The sequence below is a fragment of the Cydia fagiglandana genome, chromosome 16 (genome assembly GCF_963556715.1).
Source record: "Cydia fagiglandana chromosome 16, ilCydFagi1.1, whole genome shotgun sequence".
Lineage (NCBI taxonomy): Eukaryota > Metazoa > Arthropoda > Insecta > Lepidoptera > Tortricidae > Cydia > Cydia fagiglandana.
The window spans coordinates 12,248,512-12,272,752 of NC_085947.1; the positions used below are offsets into that span (position 1 = coordinate 12,248,512).

At 36.9% G+C, this 24,241-nt stretch overlaps 3 protein-coding genes across 4 annotated transcripts; 2 read left to right on the forward strand and 1 right to left on the reverse strand.

Annotated features, from left to right (window-relative positions):
* Nucleotides 1-4,006: 4,006 nt before the first annotated feature.
* On the forward strand, nucleotides 4,007-21,939 carry LOC134672325 (uncharacterized). Of its 2 annotated transcripts, XM_063530221.1 has the most exons (7): nucleotides 4,007-4,541; nucleotides 15,973-16,238; nucleotides 18,009-18,038; nucleotides 18,721-18,928; nucleotides 20,355-20,501; nucleotides 21,214-21,351; nucleotides 21,826-21,939. In XM_063530221.1, exons 2-7 carry the CDS (start codon nucleotides 15,980-15,982, stop codon nucleotides 21,908-21,910), a joined length of 867 nt encoding a protein of 288 aa, XP_063386291.1. In that variant the 5' UTR covers nucleotides 4,007-4,541; nucleotides 15,973-15,979; the 3' UTR covers nucleotides 21,911-21,939. The 2 variants fall into 2 exon arrangements, with proteins under 2 accessions (XP_063386291.1, XP_063386292.1); XM_063530222.1 differs by lacking the exon at nucleotides 18,009-18,038.
* LOC134672324 (uncharacterized) lies at nucleotides 12,944-14,919 on the reverse strand. The gene has a single exon (XM_063530220.1). It carries the CDS (start codon nucleotides 14,899-14,901, stop codon nucleotides 12,991-12,993), a length of 1,911 nt encoding a protein of 636 aa, XP_063386290.1. The 5' UTR covers nucleotides 14,902-14,919; the 3' UTR covers nucleotides 12,944-12,990.
* A 1,286-nt stretch (nucleotides 21,940-23,225) lies between the features above and the next one.
* Nucleotides 23,226-24,235, forward strand: LOC134672011 (uncharacterized). Its single transcript, XM_063529912.1, has 3 exons — nucleotides 23,226-23,354; nucleotides 23,433-23,540; nucleotides 23,841-24,235. The coding sequence occupies exons 1-3, from the start codon at nucleotides 23,346-23,348 to the stop codon at nucleotides 24,012-24,014; spliced, it is 291 nt and encodes a 96-aa protein (XP_063385982.1). The 5' UTR covers nucleotides 23,226-23,345; the 3' UTR covers nucleotides 24,015-24,235.
* Nucleotides 24,236-24,241: the final 6 nt, after the last annotated feature.

The following is a 24,241-nucleotide window of genomic DNA, read 5'->3' on the forward strand; positions in this document are numbered from 1 at the left end:
ATTAATAAACACAAAACTACACAAAATTGCAGTAAATACACAAAAAAATGTTCAAAACAAACTGCAATTCACCTTCCACAACTTCAATGACAGACAGGTTTTTCCACTGCACAGATGGGCACGGCGTCCTTCGGCTACACAGCACTGATTTTAAATAGTCTAGAGATTGGCAGTAGTGCTTTTAACAAAATTGCGAGAACATTAACGAGAATAGCGAGATGTGATGTGCACTGGTAGTAGTTCTATGACATACTGGCCCTGACAGCTCATGACAGAGCAAGATTTAAATTCGAACCGTGACTTTGGTGTTGCCACAGTATTTACAAAAAAATATTCCTAAGAATACAAAGCCAAAGCTGAACAATTATGTTTATATCGATTTTACCGATATTGGTTTTTATGGTGTCCCATCACTAATATTGGTACGGTGATACCAGAGTAATAAATTAAAAGTGCCTATTTATGGAAAGTGACAGCCGTAAATACCTTAAATTAATAATATATTTGACATGTTAAATAAAAATATATAGCTGGTCAAGCAAATTTTGTCAGTAAAAAAGGCGCGAAATTCTAATTTTCTATAGGACGATATCCCTTCCCGCCTACATTTTTCAAATTTGCCGCCTTTTTCTACTGACAAGTTCTGCTTGACCAGCTATTAGCAAATAGGGCATATTACTGCAATGTTCTGCCGCCAGAGTGTAGCACTAAGCTAGCTAGTAAATTTTCTCTTTTCACTTTATCGCTCAAATATGCAATAGTGATAGAGAGGTTAGACAACGAAATTTAAATTTTCTTGTTCCACGGCGGACCACCAGATTGTGATGGATTGTGGTAGTCGCGCCCCCTACGCAGAGTTTCGCATAATATTTCCTATTAGAAATTCTACTCGTACCTAATTAATATTTAGAAAGTCTTCTTTAGAATTACCCTAAATTAGATCTAATATCATATCACTGGTATCACTGTCAGATTAACAATGTTTTTTAGTTATTTGCAAAATTAATGCACTATTTGATAATATTTAGATGTAATAGTACTTAAATATGATAAGAAACGTGTTCTTTTTGTAGACTAGACGTTTCCGATCTCATTTTGCAGGAGAAAACGCTGCAATTCGGCATTTTCGGCTCCTATCATTCCGCTTAGACTGACGTTTGCTGAATGGCGTATGACGTGTGGCAACTAGTTTTATATAACCTCCTTGACCGGCGGCCGCGATCTTTTTGCAGAGGGGAACGCCTGTTAATGGCCGCTCCATAGATATTTACTCCGAGTAACTACGAGTAGCTTACCCCGCTGAGATTTTTGAGGATTAGTCATTTATGTTAAGGATTTATGAGACATTTCGCCAATTAATAAATGACACAGATATTTTCTTGTATGCCGATAAAATGTACTGTAAAGTCATAATTATAATTTAAAAAATAAGTCGTAATAAATGTATTACAATACCAAGTTAGATTTCAGTTCTCTACGTGGTATTGTGCCTAGCTTCATTTTAAACAGGTCACGCCGTGACCCACACTGCATATAACAAAGCCTACTTACCATTCTACTTAGTTATGAACCATTTGTATTGACAAATGTCCACATTTCAGTTTACTACTCGTCTCAACAAACACACATCATTTGGTTTCAGTCGAAAGTCACGGTAACGTGTATTGAGGAGGTATTTAAATGCATGTTTAATCACCTTGACTTTTCACAACAATGGTCACTTTAAACGGGAAACTTAGTCTTTACGAATTTCCTTGTAAACAATAATATACCTACAGGATGGTATAACATTTTACATATGTTTAATTAAATATGTATACAGGTGTTAATTTTGGATTTAAGTAGGTACATAATTTCTAGGAAATTAATTATGGTTATTTTCTAGATATTTTTTTTCGATTGTCCGTCTTGTCATTATTTATCACTTGTTTGCTAAGTTTGTACTGTATAAAAAAAGTTGATTAGGTATATTAAATTCTCACTTAGGTATAAGATTTACTCAGGCATAAGGGTTATTTAATAATTTCCTAAAAAAATAATAGAATATAAGCTTCAAAATTATCTCCAGCTGCGTTTATAATATGCAAAATTATATGGTTCAAATAAATACACCCTGTATGTTTTAATAGAGAACAGTCCCAGTTTCCGCTACCCTTTGTCCAAGTGCATACAAATCACCTGCAGTTTTCCCTCACCGGAACTGGGCCAATTTAATTAACACAACAAAGGTATGTTAAATGTATTATTTATGGAAGAGACACCCTTCTGCATAGCCTCCTAAGGCCCAGCCATGCAAATGCAAAATCCAGAATTTGCCACTGATATTTGAACCTTTAGCGCAGAGAATAGAGTTGATTTTGGTTTTGTTTGAAAATTGTACAAAATAAAACAAACGCAACTCTGTTCCAATTGAATATGATTTAAATTTCATCGAACTGAATAAGTACTATAAGTAGGACCATGGGGCTTAGGAGGATAGAATAGACTAGACGATGGAGTTGGTTGACAAACAGCCTTTAAGATGTAAAACAAAACACTTATTGTGACGTTTTCGGGTCAAAAGTCATTTGTTTCCATCAACATTGGTTTACATTATAACATGCTATTGTGTTTTGGAGACAGCGAAGAACGAAGCAACATGCGCGTTAATTTGTTTCTAAACGCAGAAAACTAAGTAATAGAGTTAGAGTTAGCGCCACTTACACCATCTCACTAATCCGGGGTTAACTGGTTAAACCGTTAACTCAGTGTCAAACTATACTGGTAACCATGGTAACTCCAATGTTGTAAGTAGCGCTTTGTAGAGCTTAGAAAATTATCAAATTTAGAAATAAAGACATAAATATTATTATTTGTATTTAACCCTAATAGTCATAGATACTGACTTCGCTTCGGGAAGCCTGCGAAGTGCGAACACACCAGGAAGTTGCTGCGCTAGGATGGCGTTAGACTGGCCATCGGAACCCTATCTTACTGACACAATTTATGTCCCGTATAATGGCCTGACATTTACGAACTAAGTGCAGAAAGTCCAGCCCAATATATGAATAAATAATACATCTACTTAAAGCATCTTAAGCTTCTGTTCTGACATAAGTTCCTGCCGAAATTATGAGATAAAATTTAAATTAAACCAGATGGCCGTTTACACACCCTAATTGCTGATAACCATCAAAAGCCGCTGAATACCTGGTAAAATACCTCTGGCAGGTATAATTGAAATTGGTCAGTGCAATGTATTAGCTTTTTGTTATGTTATTTATTTCATAATAAACCAATAGGTTCGACTATGTTTGTTTTTCTAATCCAAAGGCATGGGAATATGTATTCGGACATAGTTACTTCCTCAAATTGCAGCTACCACTCTGTTATTATATTGTTATTCAAACCCTCAGCGGAATAAAGCCATATGTGTTTATACGATCCATCCACAACCGTCTTTGTGGTTATTATGGTACCAATTATTGGGCACATTTGCGAAACCCCACCTCACGACTGTTCCGTCCCAGTTCTGCCGTACAATCCTCTTATTGATGTGACGTATCTGCGTAGCTTTATTTAGTGATTTCGCTTTCGTTTTATTACGTGTACTGTATCTGTAATTAGTATGATCTAGACACAAGTCTTACGTTTTATTATCAGTGTCAAATTCCGGTATCTTATGATACTTTTGCGTATTACGTGTTGCATTTATTGTTGGCAAGGAAATATTGTCGGGCGTACGGTAAAATGACTGCACATTTATATGGACGGGACAGGGCAACCTAAAGAAAAAGGGTAATAAAATAAGTGTCTTCTTCATTTATTATAACTTTCTTTTATTGCTTTGCGATTACGAAAGAAATAATATCTTGAGACTGTATTTATAAATCCTGATTATGTATTTGCAAAATAAAAATATTAGCGAAGAAACCGTACCTACGATTAATGGTTTACATTTTTTGAGGCTTGATTTTCTAGAGGTCGAAAAATTTCTTTTTTTTTTGTAATGAAAAAGTATCAGCTCAGTTGCCCTTTAAGAGTTTGGAATTAAACAATGCGATCATCATGCGTATACCATCCAAGTATGTTACCTATTAAGAGGTGTAGCAGGAAAAGGAACGCCGCTAACCCAGTGGCCAACTGAGAGGTGACATCGAACGATTACGCCCGCCGAGCCTCCATTCCGTACCGGTATCGGTATCTGCGCTAACGCACACCGCGACCAGACCACGCGCGCGCCTATACCACCCGGACTATAGGTACGATGCTTGCACCCAGGGGTGAGCGCTATTGTCTTTCAAAACGAAACGCGATGGACGCGCGCTGCATCACAATTAGTGTAGAGAGTTTTGGCGGCATGTGAATACAAAGTCGTCGTCGATAACACATCGGACAGACAAATTACTGAAGGAAGGACTATTGGCTGATGAAGACGTCAGTCAGACAATTGAAGTGTTTGTGTGCTTGTGAAGGACCCGGCTGTGATATCCGTACATTTTGTGCCCAAGTGAGCTAGGATCTGCGATTAAATGAATCTGTAAACCTGTTGATGTAACGGGGTAAGTAGTTTTTTAGTTGCATAGTTAATTGTCTTGTATAATGTTGGTCTACTTATTGCATAAATTTGTTTGGGTTTTTATATAGTATCTTACCGTTACTTGAGACATTAATTTGTCTACATAAATAGGACGAGGATGCCGCGTTTTGGTAAAAATACTGAATATCAGTTACAAAACATCCTTATCGAAAATCGTTTCCTTACAGCTTAGATACCTAATGCTATTCGCATTACTTAATATAAAAATGTATTCTTTGCCACAAATGAAAACAGTATTTGGTGGAAAACATAAACTATAACTCTCTGTAACTCAATACAACTGTAACTCGAAAGGTTACAATAGGATATATACATAGTTCTAGATTCCATTCCATAGTTCTGTATTATCAAATGTTTTATCGGTGTGTTTAAAGATATATCAATAGGTCGCTAGTTTTGATCCAGCTCGAAGGACCATAAAATATGTTATATAAAATGAATTGGAAGCACTATATTTCCACTGATATTAACTAACTAGGTACTAAAATGTGACTTGGATTTATACATCGAGCGCAGTGTATTAAACCCAAAGTTTGTTCAGTGGGTCATACTCGTATTACATTACATACACGCCAATTAGTAGGTTCACGTCTCTCCTGTGGACTTACCCAAAGTTAAGGGATATACTTAGAGGCTTTTTTTGCTGTGAACCCTAGACTAAAATTATAACATTAACCGGTGTCAAGGACAAGGAAAAGAACACTAGTTTAACCTCTAGCGGCCACCATAAAATAAAAATTGCCACTCCAATGTCCAGGCCAACAATAGACTAACGTCTTTTTTATTCATCCATTTTTTTAGGCTTCACATGTTTATCCTAACAATGATTAACAAAGAAGGTTAAATAATTTCAAATGAACACTTTCCTCTTGGGGACCTCTGATTAACAGTCCGCCGGACGGTATCGGCCTGTCAGTTGTTCAGAACTGTCAATTTTTTTTTCTTTTATCCATTAAGCACTGTGTAAACCCGAAATAAATAAAAATAATCTGCTAAATAATATATATCTTATTCCTTAGATAGATTATCAAATTTTGGAGTTCAAATATGAAGCAACCGTTTGGAAGTACGCGTTATTAACCTCTAGTCACCCATACGTCAAACCTTGCCAAGCAAAATGAAATTCTGACTTGTCAAAACAAACTTCAAATTAGAATGGAACAGGCGACCTTTTTATAGGTCTCTGGGCGGCTAGAGGTTAATGTGGCTCCTTGGATTATGTCGTTACGAGTAGGTATAGAGCTCAATTTATAGTACACATACTTATAAGAGTTATTCCACCGAAGCTAAGTGCATTATACTTAATGAATGAAATACTTAAGTACTAAGCTCAATGGCGCCTACATTCTAGAGTTCCTAGACGGTTTGATGTGCGTACCTACAAATTTAAACATGCATGCGCATTGCGCATTAAGTATAGACTCCTTCCAATAGACTTCGCGTTATGTCGTATGTACAACTTACAACACACAAACACGTAGTAGAAGGCGTTTATGAGAAAAACTACTGTGAATAAGGTACTACGCGACGAGCAGCAACACTCTATTACATTTGATATCTTTGTATACCACACAGCATCACAGCGCAGATTGATGAAAGACATTTATACTTTAACTTTAGAGATATTTTAACTTATATGTATTTTAGATATATATATATATATATATATATATATATATATATATATATATATATATATATATATTTTAACTTTTAAAACACGTCCTTAACAGGAGTAAGGGCGTGGGTATTAGAAATGCTGAATGTATCATAATTAGGAAACCCACTTATACCTAACTATATACTCGTCCTCCTCCTCCTTTTTAACCGACTTCCAAATCCCAAAAGGAAGGAGGTTATCAATTCGGTTGTATGTTTGTTACTCCATATCTCCGACATTACTGGACCGATTTTGAAAATTCTCTTCTACTAATTGTTTTTGTTTCTGCTAGACGGTCTGTTGTCTGCCTCTCTCATTAATAAAATCAATTATTTTTCTTTAAGTTGTAGTTTTTACAGAGATCCATGTGCACGTAAATAATATTCTATCTAAGTACCTATCTTTTACGTGTCGTCTTACATGCTCCATCTATTACCGTAATAAAGCGATCTGCGCCTGCCAGTGAATCGTGCGCATATAAAATGGTCATACAAGGATTACACTCAACCCGTTCAGCCTGTTCCAAGTGTCACGATAAACCTCTTCTGTATTCGTCCTCCTTTTGAACCTATTTATTTTATACATTTTATACCGCGTTATTTATGCTTATGCTTTCTAAGTATGTTTTTGGGGTAATGTTTTTGCAAAAATATTTGTACGTAGGTGTTATTGAGGTTTTAGTCGTTTTCGTGGGTGGTTGGTGGTCCAGTGCATCCTTAGGCTGTTTTAAAGACACTTATTCGGTATTTTTGTGTGTCAAATATAGGGACTGTGCGCGTCGGAGGGTCTGCCATCTTGTGGCCTGAATCGCAAACATATGTGCACATGTACAACAACATGCCAAAGCAAGTGCTACCACCTGCCGTTCTCGTCGGTACGTTTCCTTGTTCATAGTATATAGGTTCTGCCATCTTGTGGACTACATTGGAAGCATAAACGACACATTTACGTCTCGCGCCAAAAATCTGACTGCTCATATGCTGCCCCCTACAGTTCATGCATGGGGCCTATGCCTATCAATGTCCTATGATTTGCTTTTGCGGTTAAACTTCAGAGCGTATGTTAAAATATTTATGTTCTGTGGTAAACATATATTAACGTGACAAGTACCTATTGTCAAGGAATATTTACTTTCAATTACTCTAAATTACGCTTAACTTTTCATATGTACGCGTTGGTCAAAAATCGTGGATTCAAAAACCTCGATAGAGCAGAAAAACTCGTTCGCGAAAAAACTGCAAAAAGATGAATAAAAATTCTGTCAAGATCCTTATCATACACAGACAAAAAGTTGATAATTTGACGATGGTGTAAGATAGATTATGTTATAATACGTGGTGTCAACCGAACCATCTATGTATTATAAAAGGTAATACTTAAAGGTATAAAGGTAATAATTAGGTAGGTAGGTACTTGTAAATAATTAGGAAGGTAGGCTTGCCTGTCGGTGCCAATGAATGAATGCAATGCAAAATGTAAGTCCATTCGTAATAACAACACAAACGGAAAGAGTCGTTTAAAATGCTAATACATCGTAAATTATTTATTCCTTCCTTGCTTCTAACAACTACTTAAAAATTAACGCGACACGTTAGATAGGTAGGTACTCAACTTCTAGGCATTCCACGTAAAGCATTAACATTGAGCTGGAGCCAGTTGAACCACTTGACATGCGTCGTACGCAGAGTAGTATCCATTTGTGGTACGTGTTTGGTGACCACCCGTATACGGTGTTAGATAACAGGGAATTATTTAGGCTGTAAAAGTTATTATTTATCGTATAATTTGTAATGATCAAAACATTTAAGGATGACTCATGACCCGGGCCATGGCCGGGCCTTCGTTTTCCATAGAAATCACTGCGTGGTCACCGAATGTCACCGATCAGCCGTCATAGAAAATGACATGTCGGACGTCTCGGCCCGGGCACGGCTCGGTCTAGCGTGAGTCATCCGTTAGATAGGTACAAGAGATTCTATGTGCCTTTTGAAATACCTTCAAATGCATCCAAACGTTAAACACCATACGAACAACCCTAGGAATACACCCTATAATTCGGTGGGAATTTTTTATTATTAGCTACACGTTTCCAATCTTTCTATACGGAGCTGAGACGTGGACGCTGAGGATGCAAGACCGTCGCAAGATTGACGCGCTGGAAATGTGGTGTTGGAGACACTTGCTCAGAATCCTATGGACTGCACAGTGCACACCGTACCAACGCTTCCATTCTGAAAGAACTCAATATCAAAGAGGATTGTCGTCGACTGTGCAATTGCGAATCCTCAAATTCTTTGGACACATCACTCGTAACGAGGACTCCATGGAACGCTTGGTGGTGCAAGGGAGAGTCGAAGGCAAAAAAAAGATATCGTGGCCGCTCCCTAACACGATGGACAGACCTCATTAAGTCCATCACAGGAAATTCAGTCAACAATTGCTCCCACTCCACCAAAAACAGAGCCACATGGCGACGGATCGCAAGAGCTGCGGTGGCGCAGAAATTGACCGTGACATGACCACGACCACTCTGTCAAGAGTGCACGTCTAAGAAGAGAGACACGTTGAGAGGCTGATTTCCAAAGTTATTCCATCAGTTGCATTAGTACTTGTCTAGGTAGATACTTTTTAGTAATTTGAGTATTATGAGCAATTGGAGGAATAACTGAACTAAACCATTACTTAGGCGAAATAATGATAATGATGATAGAGCATTGTTAACTTCCCCAGTTTCTACCTAAATTCCTAGCACGAAGAAACACAACATACAACTAGAACTTAAGAACCAATTTGCGGCGCACAAACATTTGCGAACTCATAACTGGCACAAGCCACCGTCAATTCTAGGTAATAAACGCCACTGCGGGCCTATAAAGACACCACACGTTAAAACAATAACACATTTTCTGAGATGAATGGCTGTGATTCGCACCGCAAACCTGTTAACCGAATACTGAGCAAAGGGTAATGATTTGGCAGTCTGAAACAATTTTCGCGAAGTAAATGTTAGTCTGTATAGTGGATGAATAGTCGGTTGTGAAAGATATCTCTTCAGTCCGGTCCACATATTTTACCTATAAAAAATAGGTGTAAGTATAAGTATATACGAATCTTTAAAATCGGAAACATCAGGACAGACGAATATGATTTTGGTAAAATAATAAGCTTATTTTTGTAATTTTGTTACGTATATTTCATGTAATATGATACATAATACTTGTACTTATATCAAATCATTCGTAAAATTTGAGAAGGTCTAATTACTGAAATTATTTTAATTTAATATTTTTTTAAATGTCTTCATACTTCTCCACACTCTAAGTAATAACTTAGTTCGACTTAGTAGAGGTCTTCCTATCATATGGATATGTTGAAACAGTCGAACTAGCTAGGTAATACTAAGTGCTATACAGAATACAGAGTTTATCTAGATTAGACTGCTACAAAAAATACGTAAATATATCAGAATGAACTAAACTGAATGGAATGCCATTTTACTATCAGTTTAATGGACGTTAGTACATCTACGGATTCTACGGTCTAGAATCCAGTGCCTATAGGTCAGGACAAGCCGTCGGACGGGTCCCACGAAGTTAACTGGCGACTAAACTGATCCCCGCGCCGTTTGATACAGGGTTTAATGAAACCGGTCGCTAATGACAGATTGGTAATGGGAAAAAGATGGATCACAGTTAACTGACCGTTTATATACCTTGTTGCAAGGAGACAAGATCCATAATTGGTCAGTTAACTCTGTTTTTAAAGTTGCGTAAACATAATCCATTGCCACAAAATCAGTTTAACACTTGTAATAAAATAAGTTGTCTAAAAACTAAATTTTGTGTGATGTCATTAATGGATGACCCCCTTCGGCTGTGAATATTTTAGTCTTACAATGAAGGAAAGGTTTTGAGTAGGCTTCTCAGAACACAACAAGGTTCAAGTATTTTTAGAATATTCATGTGGGGCTTTCTTTTCGTGTTAAATCTGTGACTTTTTGCGTTAACCTTTCAGTGTTCGTCTTTTTAGGGTTCCGTACCAAAAAGGTCCCGTTTTTACCCTTTGGATACGGAACCTAACAAAGTATGCACCTGTCTATTTTGCGGATATAATCTACCTCAATTTCCAAAAACAAACTTTCTAAATTACAAACATAACCTCCATCCTACGGCAGCATTAAGTTGGATAAGATCCAATAAGTTTCAAAACTCAATTACACCCGAATTCAAATCTCGTGCCAACTTTTCCAATCCGAATTCGTCAATACCTTTATCCTCAAATTCAAATTCCCCGTGAAAGTGATTGTTCGGAAAGAATGTCAATCATTGTGAAAAAAATCGGATCAGAGTTATCGAGTCCTAACTTAGGACTCCAAACAGACAGCGGTAAGTATCGATAATCAATTAATCACTTGATGAATGTCAAGTATGGTGAGTCATCGCCCACATTGTTAACTGAACATCGGTAAAAAGGCATAAGGTCCATCGATGGACAGTTTAGGACAGAAGATTATTAAATACGCAGAAAATTAAATAGGTTGGCAGCACGGATCCGGACCGCGGTCCGTTATTTGGTGGTAGGGGGTCACCAAATGACGGTCCGGATCCGTGCTGCCAACCTATTTAATTTTCTGCGTATTAATAAACGCAAGTAGAAACGGACCGCGACGGTCATTTTATTTTAAGAACCGTACCCCTGATCAAACTAATTGGTGATCCCTGGAGATCCCTAAGAGCTAGCAGAGTCGAGTCGCTACGATTCGCTAGTCAAGGTGACAATTAGAAAATGGACCATAAAATTGATTGTACTTATATTAAATTCAACTGCTTTAACCTGTAACTTTAACTTTAATGCCAAGCAGTCTGCAGATGCACTGCAGCGGACTACATAATGGTTTCGATCTTTATTTGAACGTACATCGAATCAGTCTCTATTTTTTGATAAGTACCTACTTAAAATTAGGAAAAGATGGCAAAAACAAAAGAAGTTTAATTTGCGAGGGTTAACCTTTTCAAAATAGAGTTTTACTTTATGAAAAGTGTTCTTGCCATTAATTAAATGGAATACGCATGACGTGATTTCACGTAATCATAAACATCAGTAATCCCGATTATTTCAGTCTGTCTAAGACTTAAAACAAATAGGTTAATTAGGGTCTAGTTTTTCATACGCAATGTTTGGTTTCATTAGCTACGCATATTTAGATCTTGAGCCGTCATCTTATGATGAAGCCTTATGACTTTGGCCTAAATAATCACATTTTATGAAGTTGGTATGTATACGTGACTTACCGATTGTTGCCGAGAATGCCGAGACAATACCCAACTCATTCGTAACGGTTATGAGGAAAGCCTGCCGCGGAGGCCGGAAAACCATATAACCTTTAGTCAAAATAATGGCGTATGTTTTATTAAAATCTTGAGTAAATACGGCATTTTCTTACAAGAGAAATGTATTATTCAGCACGGTCCGGCTGTGACGAACCTCTTGGAAAAAACCATTAACCACCGCGACAAATATACGTACGTAAATGCGGATAGGTACTTATACGCCTTAAATTATGTAAAATGCGCGGTTTGTTTTGTGGGTAAAAAACGTCCTACTGGTTAATTTATATGGGTTAAATTTATTTTTTTGGGTTCCATTTCGAGTTAAAACGGAGCAATAAACAGAGTCAACCAACCTCATTCAAGGGCCTCGCGAGGCCCCTTCGGGGCTAGTGAAAGAAAAGGGCCTCGCAGATGATTGCGACTTCGCCCACGGCTAGATTAGTTCACGCTACGCCACTAGGGACTTATTATGGCTCTCTACACGATGGGCCAGCGCCGGCCACTCCAAGGGACGCAGCAATGCGGTAGAATGAGATAGCAATATCACTTACTCCCTCAAACGCATAAATGCGTCCCGTGAAGTGGCCGGCCGGAGCCATTAGAAGAAGTCAGAAAACACAAGTGTATGACCAAAAAGAAGACTCGGGGTTTTGAGATAAAAAAACTTGCAATGCTCTAAAAACGATAACTTAACGTTTGACCGATGCGATGTAAGTATTAAAATAATTAAATCGAGGAATGGTGCTTATTTCGCAGAATTGAACGACCGTATTAAAGCTACAATGTAATTCATGTCACTTTTAGATTTATTACCGATTGTGGCTGTAAACTAGTTCAGGCTGGTTCAATGACTGTGACATTGTACAATCAGCAGCAAAAAGATAGTGACGGCCAAAATAGCCAAATATAAGTACACATCCTTATATCTATGGAAACAAAGGTGTTATTTGGTTGCTTTGGCCGTCAGTTGAGTCAGAGCAACCTAAGTTGGTAGCGATTTTGATAGCCCTGACTGTGCAAGTGTTATTAAAACGTCATAACTTCATAGAAGTATGTCGTTTAAAATAACACTTGCCTGTGCATTCGAGATCTTGATAGCCCAGACTGTTCGGCTATCCAAATCACTGCCTACTTAGCTTGGTCTAACTCTATAGATAGGTACGTATGTTTCAAAATCAAAACGTATATGTAATAAAATACCTATCAAAACCTGCCTATCTATATCAAAATTGAGAGTAACTAACCTAACCTAACACAATTAAAAAACATTACAGTGGATTTTATCGAAACTTTTAATTAAAATAGAGATGATATTAAATTATATTATAGGTAGCATACAACGTTTTCAGGCCTGTGATGTTAACGTGAAAATACAAATAACATAATGGTGCATCAAAGCAAATAGGTAGGTACACAAAATATTAATCACAAAAATTGTACAATTTTAAAAATTCTGATGAACAAGGTGCTATAATCTCATAATATATTGGTGGCACATTACGATACAGGGACTTATTTCCAATCACAATAATTTTAATTGTCAGATGTACAAAATCTTCCCTTATATTTTTATTTAAATCTTTAGAACAAAAACCTACTAAAAAACTGACACTCGTGGTAGTAGGTATCAAAGTTTCCATGGGAGTTATACTAATCAGCTGTTTCATTTTTGATGTGAGTTTAATTTTTACTGTAACCGGATATATCTTGTTACTGTTGGTGATTTTAAAGTGATCTTCACAACGTCCTTGAACGATAGGTGACACAGTCATATCAAGTAAACCGGGTTCAATTTGTACAGGATTCAGTAAAGCTTCACCGAAAACTTTAACTGTTTTACAAAGAGTTTCTTCCGTCTCAGGGTCCGTGAATTTGAACTCATAAAGACTTTGATGGAAACCTATGTGTTCGAATTTTGTTTGGTAAACTTTAATAGTTTGTTTTGAAAAGGGCTTCAAAGGTAAATATGTTTTTTCGAAAACAAAAACATCTAATGCCCGTTCAATGGCATCAGTTATTGATAATATAATAAAGTTTGTAATCGAGGCTAATTCGATTTCTTCCTGGCATGCAATCGAGGAAACGACTGATTTACTCTGAGCTGTAACTTCTTCGTCAAGATCTTTTTGAGCTATTTCCGAGGTGGGAGTCATGGGCTCCACTGAGAAAATACCATGTTCTGATCCTTGAACCAGATTCATGTTCCGTTTGGTTATATGCAAGTTGTAGCAATGGTTATCAGGCACTTCTATAGTAACACCACTAAAGGGAAAACCACATTTTGCATTGATGTGCCAAAAGTACGTAGGTGGTATATTTATTTCTTCGGTAAAACGTATGGCCTCAGGTTTTATATAGAAAGTACCGACTACTGGCAAGCTAAATCCTTCCACTGGAGCTTCAGCAAAAACTCTCTGCCTCACTTTAAAAAATAAATTAACCACAAAATCTTTTGGATTCGGTTGAAGTTCGAAAACAAACTTAAAATTTACTGCTAAACCTGGAAATAATTTTACCGGATAATTTGGAATAATTTTTGCTCGTCTAAATGGCGTATTATCAGTTAATCCCTTGAACCGCAAATTTAAATACGGGTTACTACTGAAGGTAATCAATGCAAACGATATGGTTTGTTCGATTAGAGATTGGTTTTCAATAGTGATCATATTTGGAACGCTAATTAAATTTGTGCTTTGGGGTAAAACTGACCATTCATCAGGCTCCTTCGCACAATTTATAGGCTCTATTACAGCTGGATGGTGGCTTAAGCTTTGATCAGAATTTAACAAAGATATACGTCTGTGCGGATTTATGCTGATAAGAGGAGGTAAATGTGAGTTTTGTGATTTTGTACTTGTACCCGGTTCACTTTTTACTATAGTTGGCTCCACAGATGCATTAACTTCGGTGTTTGGGTGTCCTAAACTTTCATCAGCCAGCATTTCATCATATTCAGTTTCAGAATGTACACTTTTATGAAGGGATTCTGTTAAATTTAAAATAGATTTTTTCTTCATCTTCAGATTGGCTTGCATTGCTTTCCATATCTTAGCAGTCCTAGCCAATTCATCCGTAAGCTCAAAGGGTGATGGCCTACATGATTCTATGCATAGTTTGTCGATGATAGTGGCTTTGCGACGTTTTGAATCTTGAATTTTTCGCTTGCAGTCTGTAATTGGAAGATGCATTCGTTGTACAAGTTTTTGCCATTGGGGTAATGTTCGGAAATCGATCTGGTAAAGGTCTTCTATCTGTTTTATTGTTCGCTCCACATTCATCGCATAATTATTGCTATCTCTTATTCGTATATGATTGCATTCTTCTATATTCATTTTAAAGCGTGTATTTCAGCAGTACTTAGTATATTCACAAAAGTGACGACTGACAGTCCTGACACTGACAGTTTCGTTTTACCTACTTATTCCATACTACTTATAATAAAACGAAAATCCATTGACATTTCATTACTACCTCTATGGTGGAAAAGGCGTGCCACTATCGTAAAAATCTTTAATGAAAAATATGGTATAGTTAGACCGTAAAAAGTCTGCAGCGATTTTGATAGCCCACGCAGTGCAAGTGTCATATTAAACGTCAAACTTCTATGAAATTATGACGTATTAATAACACTTACACTGCGTGGGCTATCAAATCCGCTGCAGACTTTTATTGGTGTGACTATAATGCGGGGCGTATGCACCCTTGTGAAATAAGAATGTTTTCATAAATTGATAGGTAGAATAGGTTGAGTTTTAACTAAAAAACGCCGTCTGCGTCTTAACATACAGTATACAGTAAAAAAATACTTAATTTTATTATGGGTCACTCAGAACGTAATGTACCTACAGTCAGCTACAGGGAAAAGGTACCCCCTGCATAGAAGTTAATATGCAAAGGCGCTAAGCTAATAGTATTGCTGACTGTACTTAGGTCGTATTATTCTCGTCATGTTTCATTCCATTTAGTATTTGTCGGGCTTTTGCTTGCGCTTTTGTCGAGCATCTTCGTAACAAATCAAAACATGGCGTGCGAGATTCAAGAATAGCTAAATTACGCCCGATGAAACGCAAATAGTTACAATAATTGATAACATGTTGCATCTTCGAAATATGTTTGCCCGAAGTTTCATTTGCCGAATTTTCATTTGACCGAACGCGTTTATTTCAAAAACCGTTTAACCGTTTGGGAAAACTTTTGAGAAAGGCATACTGTAGAAGCCATTAGGTTAGGTTAAGTAGGTTAGATTGGTGACCGTTCTTAAACATCTACGGTTTTTAGAAAAAACGTGTTCGATGAAATTAACATTTCGGGGATTTAAAGTTTTCGGGAATGAACGGAACCACAATAACCATTTACTTATTTGGAAAGGTTTAAGTTTAAGTAATTTATCTATGTTTTTACAGCTTCACAATGGACTCAACGATACCACGCGTCATACTCAGCATAGTTCTGGCCGCCTTGCTGCCGATGGCGTCTCCTCACCAAGGCCAAGCCAAGGAGAACATCCCCCACTCCAGGCAGAAGAGGATACTCTGGATCACCAACGATGGCCGGCTGGCGTTGCCTCCTGGAACGACCATGACGATAACGCCTTCTTTGTCGATGCCGTTTGTAAGGCATCCGCCGAAGGGGTTTTTATCTAACGTCTCAATTAATTTTCCTTTTACAAGTAAGTCGATTTTGTTATTATTTTTTGGTTAAAGTTAATCTTTAACAATTGCGCACATTTTAAGAAATAGGTCATTATAACTCATAAATAGTTAATTGTAGGATTGAAGAATAAACAAAAACGAATAGACATGTAGTTTGAAGTAATTGCGATGACGAGGCTTCGCAAGCAATTTTATTACACCATTCAAATTGCTTGCTCCTCACCGCATATCACAGACACAACTAAGAAGAATCTAATGGCATCTTACATTGACCTCACATTAATTCCTCAGACGGAGGGGATAGGCTAGCAGGCCGTGCCAAGGAATTAGTCATTTGTAATATTAATAATATTATACACTGAAAAAATATAACCCTTCTTCGGTAACTGCCAACCCAACTGGGTAAAACGGATTTGTTAAAGAAAACTTGAAAAATTATTATTTTTTATAGTCAGTCCCATTATGATGTACCTATGTCCGTCTCATGCGGGTATTTTGGTATTATTTCTATTTTATCTTGTTGACTATTGTGCTAGGATGTTATACACCTTAAATACCAAACAGTAAACACATTAACGTCACCATTATCCTCGCGATTCGATTTTATAAAAAGACTAGCTTTTCCCGCGACTTTATCTGCGCGGAATCAGTAACATCAGCTAGAGTAATAAGTATAGCGCCTGGATAAAGTGTAATAGCAATCATATATTTTGAGCATAAGCTTAAGCTTACATCAATTATCAGGCAATTCATTAACTCTCTCAATTTCACCCTCTTTAGAGATGACTTCCAACATAAAAACTATCCTATGTCCTTCCCCGGGACTCAAACTATCTCTATGTTAAATTTAAACAAAATCCGTTCAGCGGTTTAAGCGTGGAGAGCTGACAAACAGACAGAAAGACAGACAGACACACTTTCGCATTTATAATACAGTGAAACCTGGATAAGTGGGATCTCAAGGGACGAGCAAATTTGTCTCACTTAAAGAGGTTTTCCACTTACACAGGCTCCCAGTTAGCCAGGTACAAATAAATTTCTGTCTCATTTACAGAGGGGAATAGAGTATATTTCAGTTATAGAGGTGGTTAATAAGGTATTTAGTAATTATCTTTAAAAATAAATAAGGTAAAATAATCCTTGACCCTAAATATTTTTTAAGTCTGTTTAAATATTTATTTGAATTTATTTTAATGGTTCTCCAAAGGATAGATATTTCAAAATTAAATTAAATTTGATACGGACTTCATTGCGTATTAGAAATTTAATTACTGATTTTTTTTGTGATACTTATCGATATTTCAGCTTTCGTTTCGATAGTTTTAACTACTTACATAAATTAACTAAATCAAACTTGAAGTTGCTTAGACACAATTAGGCAAATGCGGAATATGTGGATAGACTAAGAGTTCAATGAAGTCCAAGTTAGAGAGGTCATAGATTGACGTTATCTCAGATACAGAAGTCAATTCCCTATAAAATTCTAAAAACAATTAGGAAAATGTAATCTTATAAATATAGTCTCAGTAAAAGAGGTAAAATACACTCTCTGTCTCAATTATAGAGGTAAATGTGACTATAAAATCACAACAACGAATCCCAGTTATAGAGGTTCGTTTTTTCTCAGTAACAGAGGTAATTCAGTGCTAAAGTGTCGGGACCGCACCATGAGTCCCAGCTATAGAGGTTTCTCACTTATCCAGGTCCCACTTAACCAGGTTTCACTGTATTATATATATATTATGGATAATAAAAGGCAAGTTATCACCCTTGTTCACGATTCGCAGGTACACTAAAGTACGAGGTGGAGTTTAAGAGTCAGTATAATAAGTTTTATATGTAGAGATGTAGACGGTAGTTAGATGTAGCATCAGTCGGTAGTTTGGTAAGTAACTATAACGCTTTGTAGTTACAATATTAAGATGAACTTAGACTAGTTATTACTAGTTTTAGTATCTTGTAGATATAATCCATTTTAGATTTAGATTAGTAATTTTATTTTAGTAAGTTTCAGTTAATTATTATTAGTTTGTAGAAGTATCATCGTGTTATATGTAGAAAGTTGACTAAACCGTTTTATAGATTTATATAGGTACCCAAATCATCATCATCATCATCATCATCAATAATAAATATTTATTATTTATGCATTATTCTACGAAGAAACGAAATACAAAATATATATATTTTAACATGTTTGTCGCAAAATTATTACATTATTCATGACCATGAATTTATTTCAAAGCTTTGTATTTGAAACAAAAACCCTCTATTGGTTCTACAAATTCGGCGGTTGGTATACGAATTATTTTAAAAGTTTTAAGCGCTTTTTATTTTTTTAAATAAAATCTTTTCATTATTGTATTCTGTAGAATTTAGTAACGTAACTGTAAACCGTATTATGTCTGTAATTATATTGAACATTATGTATCATAACATAATAGCGGCAGTTTACATGTTAACAATTTATGTAACTAAAAATAAAAACCTTTCCCGCAGTTGATTTCGACAAATTGGGTCTCACGGACAATGAGAACCCCTACGGAACCCTGCCGCCGATCCTAGCCCGGTCCATGGGGAGCGCTGCTGCCTCAATGATGGCGCAATATGTGGGGCAGTACTTGGAGAGGAGAAGGGGGAAAAGAGCAGCAGAAGTGCCCCCGGAGGTGGAGACGGCGATATTGGATCGATTGCATGGAGGAGAGAGGTAAGAATTGACTAAGCTACATCTTAACCAAAAGGCTCACGGTCAATGGGGAGCGTTGCAGCGTCAATGATTGCGCAATATGTGGGGCAGTATCTGGAGAGAAGACGGGGAAAAGAGCAGCAGATGTGCCCCCAGAGGTAGAGACGGCGATAATGGACCGATTGCATGGAGGAGAGAAGACTTGACTAATGTAAATCTATCACAAATATCTTGACAAAATAGGACTCGGTGCGTTAGTGCGGCGCAATGTGTGGGGCAGTACTTGAAGAGGAGACGTGGGAAGAGAACGGCAGATGTGCTGCCAAAGGTGGAGGGTTGGGGACGGCTATATTCGACCGCATGAGGAGAAAAAGTAAGACCTGTGGATATAATAGGACCATATTTTGGTGAGGCAAAAGTGAAAGAGATAGCGACGGAAAAACATTTTCACTTTTAATTTCTCGCAATTAAATAGACTTAAGTACGCACCTTTCGCAACCAATTGCTTTAACTAGGCCAAATTGTTTTCTAAAGAATATTTTAAAGGACATGTGACCGCATCGTACATCTTAAAGATGTACGTAAATTAAACACATGTCTCCAATCATAAAATATCCTACATTAATCCAACCAAATAAGGCATATGCAGCATAAATTATCAATAAACAATCTCACAAGAATGGGAACGCAATTACAATAAATTTTTCCGATACACTTGACCAAAGAAGCCTCTATAATCCTGTTGTCACGTCACGTCCCTACTGATTGGATACGATACAAGTGCTTAGTTATTGGCCATTACTTTCACCATTAGTTAAGGAAGACATCAAGCATTCTGAGCACGAAAGGGAGTCCGGCGGTCAGAAATGTTTGAAACATTTTGCGATTCGAAAACTGTTACGTAAGTTCAATGTCATATCAGGTTTTCTGAGTTATTTCCAGCAAATTGTGCCACTGCGGCTTAACTGTTTTTATTAGTCATAAATTCATAATCATTTTATTTATTACATTTACAAAACTTTACAATATTTACTTTAAAGTGATTCATAATATTTGTGTCTTTTGCAAAACAAAATCACGCTGGTGTTTCTGCACATTTACATCACAATATTCACAATTACTAAATGAATATTTAGGTAGATATAATGAGTACATGTAGTGTTTCATTTGTCTATTTTAAAGATAAAATTATGGTGAATATATTGTAGGTAGTTGTACCTACATGTTATTGTTTTCTTCTAATTCTTTCGTTGATCTGTCTTTCTCGGGATCAATAAATCATTAACTTCTCAGTCAACTGTTTATTTGTCCACAACGGCCACGGAATTTAACTGCCTCAAGCATCTCAATCGATTATCGGCATTTCCTCTAAGAGGCATTTCTATTAATTCGTAAGATCATCTTTTCATACTTCATGCCAAGCACCAATATGTTTCTTCTGTTTCAGAGCCATCATGTACAGCATCGCAGAGGATATGTTCACGAACTTCGGGATGGAAGGCCGGGAGTGCCTCCTGCGAGCCATCTGCGAGATCCACGCGCACCCTCTCACCAATTTCGGCTTCCTCGGGGAAGTCATGAAGCTGTTCTTTACGTTAGTATTTTTAATTTGTTGTACAGTCATCAGCAATAGTATCTTACACAACTAGGGCCGCAAAAATATGTGACACGTTCTTATTTGGAGCGCAATAAGAGCGCGTCATATATTTTTGCGGCCCTAGTTGTGTAAGATACTATTGCTGATGACTGTACCTAACTGCTTGTTTAGTTTGAAGTCTTTTAAATTAAGATAAATATAAAGATTCGCTGATTTTATCCGTTTGCTCAAATGATATAAGATTAGTACCGGAAAGAGATCAAACCTGATGGCAATTCGTAAATTGCGGGGATCTTTTATCTCCAATGAAGGCGTAATTACGAAAGATGCCCGCAATTTACGAACTTCGATTTTCACGGTTATAGCTCTGGACCTGCTTGGCATATATGGATGGCATTGATGGATTAGCAAAAATGAGTCATCCCACATCCATTTTGCAATAAAATATCAACTTTAAGCGTCAATTATTTGAGTTGACATCTTATTGAAAAATGAATGTGGGTTGACACTTTATTGCTTATCAGCATCCATATCCAAGTGCAAGAAATCGGTCATCTTAAAAAATCTGAATCCTAAATAATCCTGTCGATGTTATTTTATATAACGGGACTTATATGCCGTATCTTGCAATTGAGCATTCACAAAGCAAGGAATCTATACAATGAACAGGACAATAAACATGTAAATAAAATATATGTGTGTGTTTCAGGCCTAGCAAATCTCCGTATGCAACTCTGCTGTCAGAGTATGTAGAAGCCCAGAAAGCAGGTGAAAAGGGCGGCGAATGTTGGCCATATTACCGGCTCTGCCCTCGAAGCATCTTTCAACCCTCACCCAACAAATACTCGTAAGTGTTACTCTGATAATTATACCCCTGCCACGAGTCCTCTTTAGCGGTATTGTAAGTTGAAGCACAAAAAGCTGTCGAATTCTGATTTTATTTTAGGAACTTCCGACCACCAGTCATGAGTTATTCGGTGAAGACCTAAGAAGTATACTCTAAGTTAGCAAATATTCGTTAGTACTTTCAATGCTTGGCTCTCCAAATCTAAGAAATAAACTCGACAAGACAATATATTTTCAGTTACACAACAAAACTTTGAAGATACCGGGATAAGGTAATGGTGGTTTGGGTTGCTTTTCTTAAAATGCTGTATGCAAGTTCAAATGATAGCGATTCGCCCCATTAGCCCCTGTCTCTCTTAACACTGTCTGAGAGCCTGCAAAGTTAAAAATATTTTGACTCTAAGGTATGCACCCATTTTCCAAGAGCGAGTTTATTTACATTTATTTATCTAATTTCCGCATTATATTATTCCAGGAAAGACGCGGAGGATCTACATAGGCGGCAAGAACACGACAACTTAGACAACAATATTGATATAGACGGAATACGAGCGATGTAGTGAACGGGCGAAACCAGGATCGGATCTAGGACAAAAATTTTATCTAGCCAGTGATACATTGTAATACCAGTCATCGGATCTTATTGGAGATTTAAGAAAGATTTTGTGATAAAACTTTTGACCAAACAGAAAAGAAGAAAGGGACCCAAAAGATTAGCATAGTCCAAAGAGGTACAGATGTAGTGCATATTTATTTTCCTGCGTATTTTCTCGGAAACGTTCGCATTTGTCATGCTACTTCAATCAACCGCGGTACTTTGTGTACCGAGACTGACTGAAATTGAAAGACACGTTCGTGAGTTTCCGTGAAAATACGAAGGAAAATAATTAATAATTATGCTAAATTTGTATATATTATACTGTAATGCTCACCTCATCTTATATTTTAAAATTTTAATACCAAGGCTACAGCGTATGAATGGTATCTGTGATGCGCTTTTGATTATACTCCGCTAGGTTCTAGATCCGGTCTTGGATAAAGTGCCAGTAAATTGTCCCAAAATTAGTGTAGTCTCCGACCAAAGGTGTTCGTAATTAGTCTAAATTATTTATTCATTAGTGCCATTCCGTGATGCATTTATCTCGACACTCTTTACAGTACCTATAGTCGACCGTTTTGATATTTTCATGTAACTATGAATCTCTAAATGCCTTTTATAAAACTAGGAGTTTATCAATTTGTCACAAGTTTGAGCTATCTTCATATTGTAAAATATAGAAGCTCTTAATGAATGAGGTTTTGAATTTCACTCTATCTTTGTGTTAAGTGATGTTTTATTATTGAAATGTTTTACTGTTGAATTTTAAGTAAGAATGTCAAAGTCCTACGTAGCTAGTGATTTTTGTAAATTGAATATGTTTAAGTCATTAAATAAGAATATTATAATAAATGTTACTAGTAAATTTTTATTTCGCTGTTTTATTTCTAATTAATATGTCTGTAAGTATTACGTAGGAAGTATTAGTATTTTAAGTTACAGGTATATCTATTTTGGATGTATGGATATGGAATTACAGCACATTTTATGAAAATTCTAAACTTCGAAATTTACAGCTAAGTATGAAACTACAGTGAAACTAGTATATTTTTTACTTATTTTGAGACGACCATAAGTTTTCCTGAAACTGCTTAAAATTACAAGTAAATTCATTTTTAAATACTCGACAGTAAATTAAGTTTATACCGACAAACCTCCCGCTATCCATCAAAGGGTTAAACAGTTTAACACACATCATATTAACCATATTAACCCGCGTACTATGATCAAATTGATCAACATAGGTTTATGTTCCGCGTGACCCATTCAATAGGAATGATTCATTCACCGGGACACTGCAGACGCGACGGGCGACAGGGCGGCGCGTATCTACCGCGCCTGCCTTCGTCTAAAGGTTACGCGACCAAAAAATACTATTTTAAGCCCCAAACTCTGCTATGAATACGGTACATACCCCAAAATTAGCTAACATATACGTGTGTGCGTTTAAATGAGTTTATTGTGTGTGAATTTTAACGTTCCAGGCGAAATATGTAACGATCGCGATTCTTCTGTTCGGTGCAATGCTGGAGACGGCTTCTGTAAGCAAAAGGAGCTACTCCGACCAATCGGTCAAGGGATATGTCACGGAGGTACGTGCGACTTTTATTTAGATTAACTTAGAAAGACGCTAACCTGAATCCTTCAGGACATGATTGATCGTTAACAACCTGTTGCTTCTCAAGCAATGTTTCTTTAGAATTTGATCCGATACATCTTTCAAATTGGGGAAGAAAATGCCTTTAGATCTATTCCTCGTTCTCACATATTTATATAGCGCCGTTGAACAAGATTCCGTATATAGAGATAAAATTAAAAGAAGGTCCTTCGTAGACATTATGACGTAAACAAAACAAATGACGAAGTTAATCGTCTGTAAAACAATGTTTCAGCGCACTTGCTGGTGGAATGAGGTGTGCAAGGAAGAGTTCCAGACGCTCTTCAGATGCAAGTGCCCCTCCTGGTCCTACTGCCGAAGCCCTGGACGATACTACAACGCCGTCTGCTCCATGACGGAGACGGGCTACATCTGGGACCAGCCAAACTCAGACTTCAGACCACAATAACACCTAGATAGACCCAGCTTCTAGAATTTCGTTTACATTTTCGGCCCTAACAACGATTCTAATTTGAGACTGAGCCAGAACGGAAATTATGCCTTCTATTTTCGTAATTAGACTAAGAAAATAGCTCGCCTAATTTCGGAGAAAATACAATGTGATGCGTGTTCGACCAAATTGTTGGAGATTCCTGTTATGTGAGAAATAAACGAATATTTCCTTATACATATTAG

What these genes read in the sequence shown, in the direction of transcription:
- LOC134672325 (XM_063530221.1), top strand. Translation starts at nt 15,980, where the DNA reads ATGGACTCAACGATACCACGCGTCATACTCAGCATAGTTCTGGCCGCC. An exon ending in GTCATGAAGCTGTTCTTTAC is followed by an intron (nt 20,502 to 21,213) that starts GTTAGTATTTTT and finishes TGTGTGTTTCAG; the next exon opens with GCCTAGCAAATCTCCGTATG. An exon ending in CCCTCACCCAACAAATACTC is followed by an intron (nt 21,352 to 21,825) that starts GTAAGTGTTACT and finishes ATATTATTCCAG; the next exon opens with GAAAGACGCGGAGGATCTAC.
- LOC134672324 (XM_063530220.1), bottom strand. Translation starts at nt 14,901, where the DNA reads ATGAATATAGAAGAATGCAATCATATACGAATAAGAGATAGCAATAAT.
- LOC134672011 (XM_063529912.1), top strand. An exon ending in TCAAGGGATATGTCACGGAG is followed by an intron (nt 23,541 to 23,840) that starts GTACGTGCGACT and finishes ACAATGTTTCAG; the next exon opens with CGCACTTGCTGGTGGAATGA.